This window comes from Argopecten irradians, chromosome 2, assembly GCF_041381155.1.
Source record: "Argopecten irradians isolate NY chromosome 2, Ai_NY, whole genome shotgun sequence".
Taxonomy (NCBI): Eukaryota; Metazoa; Mollusca; class Bivalvia; order Pectinida; family Pectinidae; genus Argopecten; species Argopecten irradians.
Genome location: NC_091135.1, coordinates 28,382,638 through 28,395,256, shown reverse-complemented (window position 1 = coordinate 28,395,256; position 12,619 = coordinate 28,382,638). Strand labels below are relative to the sequence as shown.

The window sequence follows — 12,619 nt, the reverse complement described above, 5'->3', positions numbered from 1 at the left end:
ATGCATGGTAATTGTTGTACACAGATCAATTGATAGCAATTGGAATTTCCAGGAAAAGAAATTTCAGCAGAAATAATGAATGTTCTGTAAGTGATTTATTTTGAGGACAAGAGATACTTGGATTTCATTGACAAGTTTTACTGGTAACATGTATTGATGTCTGAATTAAAGTTGGACAAAATTAATTGTATCAAGGCTTGGAAAAATCATCAGTTATCCTCTTATAATAACATTTCTATCTTCTGTCTCTCCATTCAAAGCAATCTATACTATCCTGTTCTGTCTCCAAAGACAATTCCAAATGTTATTCTCTGGTTTTTCGAGAGACAATTAAAAAATTTTTAAGACATTTTCGGTCTTGTAAAGTGAATCCAAATTCTGCTTTTCCAACTTTCCATGTGACAACAGGTATGCAGGACCTGAAATGCTATCTGAACCCCCAAAAACCAGAAAAGAATTTCAATTCTGTCTTCCGAGAGAAAATCCTTTATTTATTTTGTTTGTTTATCAATAAGAATTTTAGTCATCCTTTTTATCCATCTCATATCTTTTAAGTTTTTTCTCCATTCAAATCCAATATCAACAGATTATAACCTAATATGAAGTGATGACAGGGGTTCGGATATGTGGAACTAGTTGTCTCAGCATTGACGTGATTGCTCCTGAAGATTCATCTGTTACAGACATGCAAGCACTTAACACTAAGGATATCGGGTTTGTTAAACACCACAATCAATAAACTCTTTACACGGATGGCATAGTTATTTTTGAATTCAATGATGACAAATTCTTTTTTTTTGTATTTAATGTTTCACAAGCTTTGAGTAAGATATTTGTAATGTGGATCCCTCAGAGTCCTCACTAATGGTTATTTATCAGTATGCACGCCCTTGGATGTTGTTTGCTTTGTCGTCAGGATCTGCATGTGTTTTTTTGTTGTTGTTTTTTTTTTAATAGATGATGTTTGTTTTTTCCAGATTTATCTTGAGATGATTATGGTATTTAGAATATTATCCCAACTTCACCACTAACCTTAATGTTTTACGGAATGTCCTATTTAGCCAATCATCTATCATTTCTATTCTTACTTAGGCTACATCAGATAGCAGTAGAAAGATTACCTCCAACTATCATGTACTTTGGTATGTCTATTAAAAGTTGTATTTAAAGCGTACCAATCCTAAGGGTTACAGGGGTATCTGCAGTATTTGTCACTGTCTACTGGATCCCAGAAGTGCTAGCGGTACAGCCATCTCTGGGTCAGGACCTCCCACAAAAGTACATCTCAACAACATTAGCCAGCTCCCTATCAGTGATGTCTTTCTGTTGACTGGTCAGGACCAGGCCTGGCTGGCTGGGTCTCCATGTTCAATGGTAATTGATTCTTAAGGAGCTATGTAATAAACTATCTCCAGGAAATGATTTTGTGTCATAATGAAAGAGATAAGTATGTTTTATGTGCTTGGATAAGTAGCACAGCAATCCACTACAACTGCCCAGGCAATGTATACTCCCCTATGTCAATCTGTCTGGAGTGATTTTTGAATTTTGACAAATGCTACAGATAGATTTGTTGGACAGTGGATATCAGAGACAAAGTTTTTATTTATTTTCTCTTCAGGAATCACCATAGATATCCAGTAAATGTACCTATTTTAATCAGTATTTTTTTATCACTTTTCATGCTGGCATTGAAGCGCTAATTTACGTACAGTACTAAATTTTGTAAAAAGTGAATTTCTGTTATTGAACAACAGGATTACGCTAAATATCCACGCTAATATGTCATAAATTACAGTCCTCACATTTGCTCTCAAATGTAACTACTGTTAATAAGTTCTTTTACAGTATTGTACGTAGTTTACAAATATTCTCAACCAAGTATATGATATGAAACTTATTTGTTACATAATTATGTTGGAAAAAAATCTTTTTGATAATATCAGGTGTTTCACAGATTTCCATACTGAGCATATTAACGTATTTGTGTCAGGAATTTGGAATCAGAGATGATTGATTCTATTACCATATTTCAATGCCTTATCCTGTAAATACCATTGGCAAATCCTTTAAGGCCATTTGATTTCTAAAGTTCCTTAACATCTTTTTTCAACAATGCCTTGCAGGATATATACTGATACTGTTAATCTGGTAATTCTTAGCTGTAAGCATGTTATCATCCTATACTTGTCCTAATCTAGAAATACTTACCGTACTTCATTAAATCACAATGGCCTATAAGAAGCTCCCTGTCGGCAGTAAAGACTTGAGATTTTAGGGCTGTAAATCATGGTCTAGGTTAGGTGTAGTGTGAAAACATGATCAGGAGATATTGATAGCTTACCAGAGGATTGGAGACTTAAACTAAATCTGTATCAGATGGACATCTAAATCCATAGAAACGTGATTACAACATAAAAATGTCTGCTGGTGTGTGGATTGAAGTCTGGAATAATATGCCTGCTGGGAACCTGAACAAATTAAAGCTCAATATCTCTCTACCAATATCTAGACTTGCAAACTGAACCAATTAGATTGAATCAAAAGTGGAACCTCAAGCTGTACCAGTTTCTCTGTATCAATACCTCCATTGTTCCTCTGTGCAGCTGCTGTAACTGTAAAGGTGTAAAATTTCCCTCATTGTTCCATGTATAGTGTTGCTACTACTATCTCAAACTGTGTCAGTCATCCTGTACCAATCTGGCCATTGTTCTGTGGTTTTTGTATTGTACAAATCTCTTCAATGTTTCTTAATGTTCCTGCTGTACAAATCCCTTCACTGTTCCTTGGTGTCCCTTCACTGTTCCTTGGTGTCCCTTCACTGTTTCATGGTGTTCCTTCACTGTTCCATGGTATTCCTTCACTGTTCCTTGGTGTCCCTTCACTGTTCCTTGGTGTCCCTTCACTGTTTCATGGTGTCCCTTCACTTTCCTTGGTGTCCCTTCACTGTTCCTTGGTGTCCCTTCACTGTTCCTTGGTGTCCCTTCACTGTTCCTTGGTGTCCCTTCACTGTTCCTTGGTGTCCCTTCACTGTTCCTTGGTGTCCCTTCACTGTTCCTTGGTGTCCCTTCACTGTTCCTTGGTGTCCCTTCACTGTTCCTTGGTGTCCCTTCACTGTTTCATGGTGTCCCTTCACTGTTCCTTGGTGTCCCTTCACTGTTCCTTGGTGTCCCTTCACTGTTCCTTGGTGTCCCTTCACTGTTCCTTGGTGTCCCTTCACTGTTCCTTGGTGTCCCTTCACTGTTCCTTGGTGTCCCTTCACTGTTCCTTGGTGTCCCTTCACTGTTCCTTGGTGTCCCTTCACTGTTCCTTGGTGTCCCTTCACTGTTCCTTGGTGTCCCTTCACTGTTTCTTGGTGTCCCTTCACTGTTTCATGATGTTCCTTCATGGTTCCATGATATTCCTTCATTGTTCCATGATATTCCTTCATTATTCCATGGTGTTCCCTCATGTTTCCATGATGTTCCTTCATTGTTCCATGATGTTCCTTCATTGCTCCATGGTGTTCCTTAATTTTTATTAGGTGTTCCTTCATTTTTCCACGGTGTTCATTCATTGTTCCATGGTGTTCCTTCATGTTTCCATGGTGTTCCTTCATTGTTCCATGGTGTTCCTTCATTATTCCTTTAATGTTCTTTCATTCATTTTGTGTTCCTTCACTGTTTCATGGTGTTCCTTCACTGTTCCATGGTGTTCCTTCATTGTTCTTTGGTATTCCTTAATTGTTCTTTAGTGTTTCTTCATTGTTCCATGATGTTCCTTCATTGTTCCATGATTTTCTTTCATTGTTTCATGGTGTTTCTTCATTTTTCATTGGTGTTACTGTTGTACAAATGCCATCATCGGTTGTTCCTTGCATGCTTCTTATTTCCAGTTTACTGATGAAGTGATTCAGGTGTTAGGATAATTAACATAAATAGCTCCTTCTTGCATGCTCATTATTTTCATACACCAAGTCCCATCTACACTACCACTTACCATAATGTATCATTCAAGATATTTGTAGCTGTCAAGTCATTATAAACACTCTATTAATCAAAATTAGCGATGATTGGCCTGACATGTCTGTACTGTTTTTATAGTGGGTGTATTGTCGCAGGTGTCTGAAGAACTGGTCTAATTCCCCCCTACTCTGCTGGGTGTTCAGTACATCCACGCTGTATAATGTACTTCTGTATGGCAAGGCTAAAGGATCATCCAAATATGGTGGGACATTTAATTTACTGGTGTAGGCACTTGTATAGAACCCCGAGGGATTCCCATAGACAGTTCTTGGACAGGTCAATATACAGGGCTGGATTGGTGTGCCCCGTTCAGGGATGGAATGGACCTCAGATGGACCCGAGATGGACATAGACAAGAAGCTATTATATTACACAATTATCTCAACGAGACAGGAATTTATAGCTTTTGTAGCAGAAAAAATACAATAACAAGAAGTGTATTTAGTATTGGTGTCAGGAGAAGAAACACGATAAAGCTTGATCCCGGGTGTAATGTATAAGAAAACAGGCGATGTATAGGGGATAATATGGTAAATATGATCTAATGGTATATCCAATTATAAATCAAGAGTAAACAGGGAAAAGATGGTCTCCTATCAATACAATTATACCATTGACATCTCCAGACTTAGACAACAACCTTCAGCCAATTGGGCATTGTATTGTAAGAAAAAACCTGACTCTGCTTCTACTTTCATTTAAAGACCACTTGCATAATGAGAACACTTTCTAGCGTCCAAAATCGTCAGTTTCATCACAATTTGAATTGAATACAAAGACCAGTTTACTATAGGGACTGACTTTACTTAGCCCTTGTGTGATTATCATAAGGTTTCACTGTATGTGGTTGTTACGGTTTAATATTGTAGTTATATTGAACTTGAAGCGGAAAGGAATCAGTGAGAACCATTAATCAGTCAATTGTTGCAGCAAGGGTCATGACCTTGACATTCAGGAATATACACCCCACATATAGCTAAACATGCTTAACAAACAAAGCTATATATCTGCATGTAATTGTCATATTGGTTGTCATTGTAGGAGGTTTTGATATAAGTTTTCTAATGATAGAGTAGATATAACCCAGGTAGATATACCTATATTATGTCCAGGTCTGTACAGATTAGAGCCCAGACAGCAGCCCCAGACAGCAGCCTCTGTCTGGTAGCTGTAAGGAACTATTGTGGTATGGAAGGTGTGTGGTGTCTGGGTAGTTCTGATTTCATAACTCCAGGCATTGGAAGTCTGAGATCAGAGAAACCTTGGAACTAGGTAATAAAATCAATGGGACAGAAAGGGAAGAGCTGTCCTCCGGCAATAAAAAGTAACCATAGCTGTTATATATGTCTTTGTTTATGTTCAGAACATTCACTCTGGAACATTTACTCTTGAATGTACCTGTAGAATGTAGAATGTACCTGTAGAATGTACCTGTAGAATGTAGAATGTACCTGTAGAATGTACCTGTAGAATGTAGAATGTACCTGTAGAATGTACCTGTAGAATGTAGAATGTACCTGTAGAATGTACCTGTAGAATGTAGAATGTACCTGTAGAATGTACCTGTAGAATGTAGAATGTACCTGTAGAATGTACCTGTAGAATGTAGAATGTACCTGTAGAATGTACCTGTAGAATGTAACTGTAGAATGTAACTGTAGAATGTAACTGTTGAATGTTACTGTAGAATGTAACTGTAGAATGTTATGTAACTGTAGAATGTAATGTAACTGTAGAATGTAACTGTAGAATGTAATGTAACTGTAGAATGTACCTGTAGAATGTAACTGTAAAATGTACCTGTAGAATATACCTTCTTCTAGAAAGTATCAGAATTCTGCTGAGAAAATCTTACCAATAAGGAACCAAACAGATATTTAGAAGTTTTTTTTCTGAGCTTTGCAGTCATTTGTTAAATCTTTTAATCCCTGAAGCAACATGTGAAATCTTCTTATTCAAAGGCTGAGACAGTTCATAATGAACTTTTAAGGGTGAAATAAGGTGAAGGGCTGAATTATGGCCATTACCTGGTATCTGTTTAAGGTATTTTACAGGGAACAGCTCTTCAATATATCCTTTATCATAAATATCTTAGCTTCAACTACTGATGTTTTGATTAAATCTAAATTATATGTTTAATTAAAAGTTTGCTGCCTTAATGCCTTATATGATTAATATGTTGTGTTACAAATAGAAGAAACACATAATTTATTTGCTTAATGATAAATGAGCAATTCAGAATATCAAACAGAATATGAAATACCTTTGTATTATAATTGCTGACTTGCACCTTCTATACAAAGGATGTGGAACAGTGAATACATTATCTTAGAACAATCTGGACACATTTGTTCTTTACAGTTTAGGGCAATAGCGATCTATAGAATAAACATAACATAATGGAGCCAAAAAATGTTGGCATATTCTTTACTAAATTATTTTTGCTTTGATTTACTATGTATCAGTTGATAATGTATTGAATAGATATGGCAGCTTCAAGTTGATGAAAGTTTCTTGTGAGACACAAAGCCTTGATGGAATTCCCTTCAAACATGTTTAAGACCTTTGAGTTGGCTTTTTACTAGACCTCATTGATATTTATAGGTACTTTGAAACATGGTTGTGGAGGAGTGGTGTAGCTGAGATTGGGAGTTGAGCTAACCTTGGTGGTACTAAAAGCATAGATGGTGTTGTAAGAAAAAAAAAAACCATTATGTTATGTCAAAAACTTTATGTTATAAGAGGAGATAACTCCTGCTGTCATTGTGTTGTCGTCAGGGGAGGTAAATCTTATCATGATGTTGTCCATTGGATATGTATCATGATCGATTTTTTTGTCAGTGGAGGAAACTCTTGTTAACGACATGGTCAGCAGGGGAGGTAATTTTCGTCATTGTAATGTCAGCAGAAAATTGGAGAAATCAGCATGGATTGTAAATTGGATCTGTTATTGTGTTTTCAACAAATAACTCCTGTCATTGAATGGTCACCAAAGACGGTATCTTCTAACGAGGAACAGATAGGATGGGAGATAACTCCTGTAAAGTTGACTATTCAGGGGATGTAACTCGTAAATTAAGGTCAGCTGGTCACTATTAATAGTGGTATAAGAAAGGGAAGGTTACTGACTATCAGAACGTTCTTCCATTAGAATAATATCACCTCTTAGAGCATGCAATGAGGGGAGGTAACTCATCAAACTATATTGTCTTTTTATCCATAACAGTGATTGAGATGGTCTTATACTCTAAAAAGATGTCTGCCAGATTTTATGTGAAGAACGAAAGAGTCTAGATTTCAGACAAATTACCTTAAAAGCTTACCGATGATTGGTAATCAGTTTTAGTGGCATAAACTCACACTATAAGCTTCCACACCATACTTCAGTTCTGACAGACAATTGACAGCTAGGATTCCATCATTGCCCAATTCTTCAGGAGATGACATGCTCCCATAGATAGGGGAAAGGATATCACCATAATTAAATGAACCCTCAAAATCCCTGTTACAAGGACAGAATGCTCATAGGGGTGATTAGTGTGTGAGTGTGATTAAGTTATATGTCTGAAGCTCCTCTTTTATCTATATCGGTATGTCTTATATCACCACCTAATGTCATTACTGGTCAGACAGGTTGATATAACCTCTAGCCTTATCACACACCAGCTCCATATCCTCCTCATTTGTGTAGAAGCTATGTATCTAATTTTTATTTTAATTGAATATTTCGTAAACCAGCTGGTATTTAGTTAGAGTAAACATAATTTGTTTACATGGAAATATTTATGACTTAAATGGAAACGAAATGCCTTTGGTTGAGGTTATCAGTTGCAACCATAGCTACTTTTTATTTGGGAAATTTGGTATTAATTGTCACATCTCGTTTGATATAACTGGCGAAATCTGGTATATCACAAAAATGGGGTAAAAAATGTCTACCTATAGCTATCCAGTTCTCAGTTCTGATATCTGTATGATAACAGGAATCCAGCAGAAGGTTGGCCCAAAGATATATTAGGGGTGTGGGTTTCTGATATCTGCATGTTCAGCTGTGTAGATCTGCTGTGAATTAGCTTTTTTACCATGGTATGGTGAATACAAGAAACTTCCAATTTTTACCCAATATTTCAAGGCTACAAAGGCAATACTTTGATAGAAAACACTTAGAGCACCAGGTAACTCTTATTGTTTAGCATTGTTATATTTTGTACAAGGTTATAACAAATCTCTGGGGACCAACGAAATCACTTTATGATACACAATGGAGCACATTATACACATATTTACAGACATCTTACTGGAAGTGGAATGGAAGTTACCACCATGAATTCGCTGTAAGCATATTCATTATAAACATATTTTTACTGTACATCCTTGATCTAAAAAATGCCACATGTAGCCTTCAAAAGTAAAGTTCTTAGAGATGAAGAATGTATGACGACACAAAAGACTAGGCTAGAGAGGAGCAATTACTGGCAACTTAACTCCTTCGCCCCTGAAGGCACATTTGAACTCCTGTGATTCAAAGGCAGGAAGAGTTCATTATTAATGTTTAGGGGTACATGAGTGAAGATTGTCCCTATAAGATCTCTTGTAAAGCAGACATCTATATGAATCTAGACCCTGGTGGGGTTGTTTCACATGTACTGCTTGTATACATAAATTATCTCATACCGTAGTGTAATCAAAGATCCATTTTAGATATTCCTGCTAACGTGAGTTGGCAATTGTCCTTACTCGACCCTAGCTGTTAGTAGGACTTAAAATTACACTAACCATAATCATCCTGACACATTGCTTTTTTTATGTTAATGATCTTGAGAATTATCAGAACATGTTAAAATCAAGATAGTTTTACAACGTATTGGATCTACACTGGTGTGAATCTGGTCTGATCAGTCATACTGAGGCACAGCAGACAGTCAATAGGCAATATCATTGTACAGCAGACAGTCAATAGGCAATATAATTGTACAGCAGACAGTCAATAGGCAATATAATTGTACAGCAGACAGTCAATAGGCAATATCATTGTACAGCAGACAGTCAATAGGCAATATCATTGTACAGCAGACAGACAGTCAATAGGCAATATCATTGTACAGCAGACAGTCAATAGGCAATATCATTGTACAGCAGACAGTCAATAGGCAATATCATTGTACAGCAGACAGTCAATAGGCAATATCATTGTACAGCAGACAGTCAATAGGCAATATCATTGTACAGCAGACAGTCAATAGGCAATATCATTGTACAGCAGACACTCAATAGGCAATATCATTGTACAGCAGACAGTCAATAGGCAATATCATTGTACAACAGACAGTCAATAGGCAATATCATTGTACAGCAGACAGTCAATAGGCAATATCATTGTACAACAGACAGTCAATAGGCAATATCATTGTACAGCAGACAGTCAATAGGCAATATCATTGTACAGCAGACAGTCAATAGGCAATATCATTGTACAACAGACAGTCAATAGGCAATATTGTACAACAGACAGTCAATAGGCAATATCATTGTACAGCAGACAGTCAATAGGCAATATCATTGTACAGCAGACAGTCAATAGGCAATATCATTGTACAGCAGACAGTCAATAGGCAATATCATTGTACAGCAGACAGTGCAAACAATACATTGTACACAGACATCAATAGCAATATCATTGTACAGCAGACAGTCAATAGGCAATATCATTGTACACAGACAGTCAATAGGCAATATCATTGGCATACATTGCAGACAGTCATAGGCAATATCATTGACCAACATATCATATCTGTACAGCAGACAGTCAATAGGCAATATCATTGTACAGCAGACAGTCAATAGGAATATGCACAGACATCATAGCAATTTTGTACAGCAGACAGTCAATAGCAGGCATATATGTACAGCAGACAGTCAATAGGCAATATCATTGTACAGCAGACAGTCAATAGGCAATATCATTGTACAGCAGACAGTCAATAGGCAATATCATTGTACAGCAGACAGTCAATAGGGCAATATCATTGTACAGCAGACAGTCAATAGGCAATATATTGTACAGCAACAGCAAGTCATTTACAGCAGACATCATATTGTACACAGACAGTCAATAGGCATTTTCAAAGACAGTCAATAGGCAATATCATTGTACAGCAGACAGTCAATAGGCAATATTGTACAACAGACAGTCAATAGGCAATATTGTACAACAGACAGTCAATAGGCAATATTGTACAACAGACAGTCAATAGGCAATATCATTGTACAGCAGACAGTCAATAGGCAATATTGTACAACAGACAGTAGCAATAGGCAATATTGTACAACAGACAGTCAATAGGCAATATTGTACAACAGACAGTCAATAGGCAATATTGTACAACAGACAGTCAATAGGCAATATCATTGTACAGCAGACAGTCAATAGGCAATATTGTACAACAGACAGTCAATAGGCAATATTGTACAACAGACAGTCAATAGGCAATATTGTACAACAGACAGTCAATAGGCAATATTGTACAACAGACAGTCAATAGGCAATATTGTACAATTTCATTGTACAGCAGACAGTCAATAGGCAATATTTGTACACAGACAGTCAATAGGCAATATGTACAACAGACAGTCAATAGGCAATATTGTACAACAGACAGTCAATAGGCAATATTGTACAACAGACAGACAGTCATGCAATAGCATATGTACAACAGACAGTCAATAGGCAATATCATTGTACAGCAGACAGTCAATAGGCAATATCATTGTACAGCAGACAGTCAATAGGCAATATTGTACAACAGACAGTCAATAGGCAATATCATTGTACAGCAGACAGTCAATAGGCAATATCATTCAGCATTGTTCACTTTCATGCAGTGTCAACGTTATCCAATTGATTGAATTGCCCTAATGACAATCAAATCAATTTTCTCAAGGCTGATCATACAAATTATCCATAATACCCTCCGACAATTTATCACCGACTTTCACAATCAACAGATCACGGCAGCGACGTTTACATTGTCGTTGCCGCAGGATAATTAAATTATTATGAGCTGTGATTAGAGTCAATGACAGCTTAGAGACTCATCAGAATGGGGCAGTCCTAATTATTGAATTTCACAACTAGGTGTTGATTCAGATGGCAGATTGATGAACAACTGGGGGGACCATGTATCATATACAGGTGGGTGGCTGGCTACTGGGCGATGTTGTTTCTGTTAACGTTTCAGGTGTGGGTTATCATAATCAGCTGTCTACACACAAACATTGATCATCTCTAGTACAGCTCACCAGACTGTTGATGTTTGGATTAGGTATACCTCTGGTAATACTCTGTCTATACTGAGAACTTGTACATGAATAAGCGTTACAAAAATATGATGTAAAATGTTATTCTGACAGGCAATGCACATAAGAACATTTTTACAGGATGTAAATGTAAGTGATGTATCATTTGTGATAACAAACTTTCTTATTTATAAATCATGAACTTGATGACAATGATTGCTAGTAGTGGCATTGTAGTGTTAAGTTGGCCTAACGTTCAGCCTACAGACTGCTAGAACACCATCAGCAACAGGTAAGAAATCAAGTGATTGATTAGCAAGATGCTTGTTACACCTGTAATCATACACTGGTTACTTGAGTTTTCTATGCACCTTCGTTAACACTTTTATTGAAGTCTGTCAGGTGAGAATATTGTAACATGATCCAGAAATCCACAGATAAATGAGTGTTCATTAAGACACACAGGGGATGTAAAATGTCTGAAAATACAGGGGGGAAAATCGGATTGTAAAAGTCGTAACTACAAAGTGGTATGGTAGAATGAATGAATTACATGTTACATGTACATCATTATAGCGCTGCTGATTTCTCTGACGTCTGCTCATCAAAGGTAACACTTGGAGAACAATCCTTATGTTAGGGGATCGTATGTTATATTAATAATTCAGAATATTCAATTATGAACTCACTTTATTGAAAGTTAATATATCAAAGCTATTATTACATATGCAGAAGATGTAGTGGATTTGCGCTAGACTCATATCCCATGGCCATGGATACTGTAATTGTTATGATCATCGCCGTAAACAATTAACACCTGTTACAGGTATAGAGGATGTAAAATTAAAAAGATGTGTGGGCTGTTTGAATTTTATTAGCGCTACAAAAGACCTGGATTAACACACATCTGATAATGTCTGAATAGGTAATGAGCATTTTACAGGTAATAACTTACTGGCTTATAAATATTTATAAAATAAAGTTGGTAATTATTGGTAGACAGACAGTATTTAGCTGGTGTATATATAATAAACATCAGGTGAAGATTATAAACATCGTTAATTATACATTTACCTAGATAAGTGTTGATCAGGGGAGGGACTGCAATCATTACAAGCTCTAGGTTATCATGTATACATCAGGGAGGTTTGTGGGAGGGATGATACGGTAAGTCAATTCCAACCCATCAAACCTGTATATAAGTGGCTTTTTATGTCTAAAAATATCTTGTGTTTAAAAGGACATTTTTTCAAGCTGCAGTAATATAATAGAAGCTCATGTATAATATAGATAAAAGTCAAGGGAGACAACTCAGAGTA

The 12,619-nt window shown here is 36.6% G+C and overlaps 2 protein-coding genes across 4 annotated transcripts in view; one reads left to right on the top strand and one right to left on the bottom strand.

Moving 5' to 3' along the window:
• The window catches only part of LOC138315025 (zinc finger CCCH domain-containing protein 10-like), a 133,829-nt gene that overhangs the window by 48,746 nt on the left and 72,464 nt on the right, over positions 1–12,619 (top strand). Inside the window, exon 1 of one of the 3 annotated variants that reach the window (XM_069255744.1) lies at positions 11,518–11,592. The exons of the other annotated variants lie outside the window; for them this stretch is intronic. The gene's annotated coding sequence lies outside the window, so the exon portion shown is untranslated. Of the gene's footprint in view, positions 1–11,517; positions 11,593–12,619 lie in introns of those variants that run through there. 3 annotated transcript variants of the gene reach the window in all.
• LOC138316574 (uncharacterized) lies at positions 2,924–3,619 on the bottom strand. Its single transcript, XM_069258254.1, has one exon. The coding sequence runs from the start codon at positions 3,617–3,619 to the stop codon at positions 2,924–2,926; it is 696 nt and encodes a 231-aa protein (XP_069114355.1).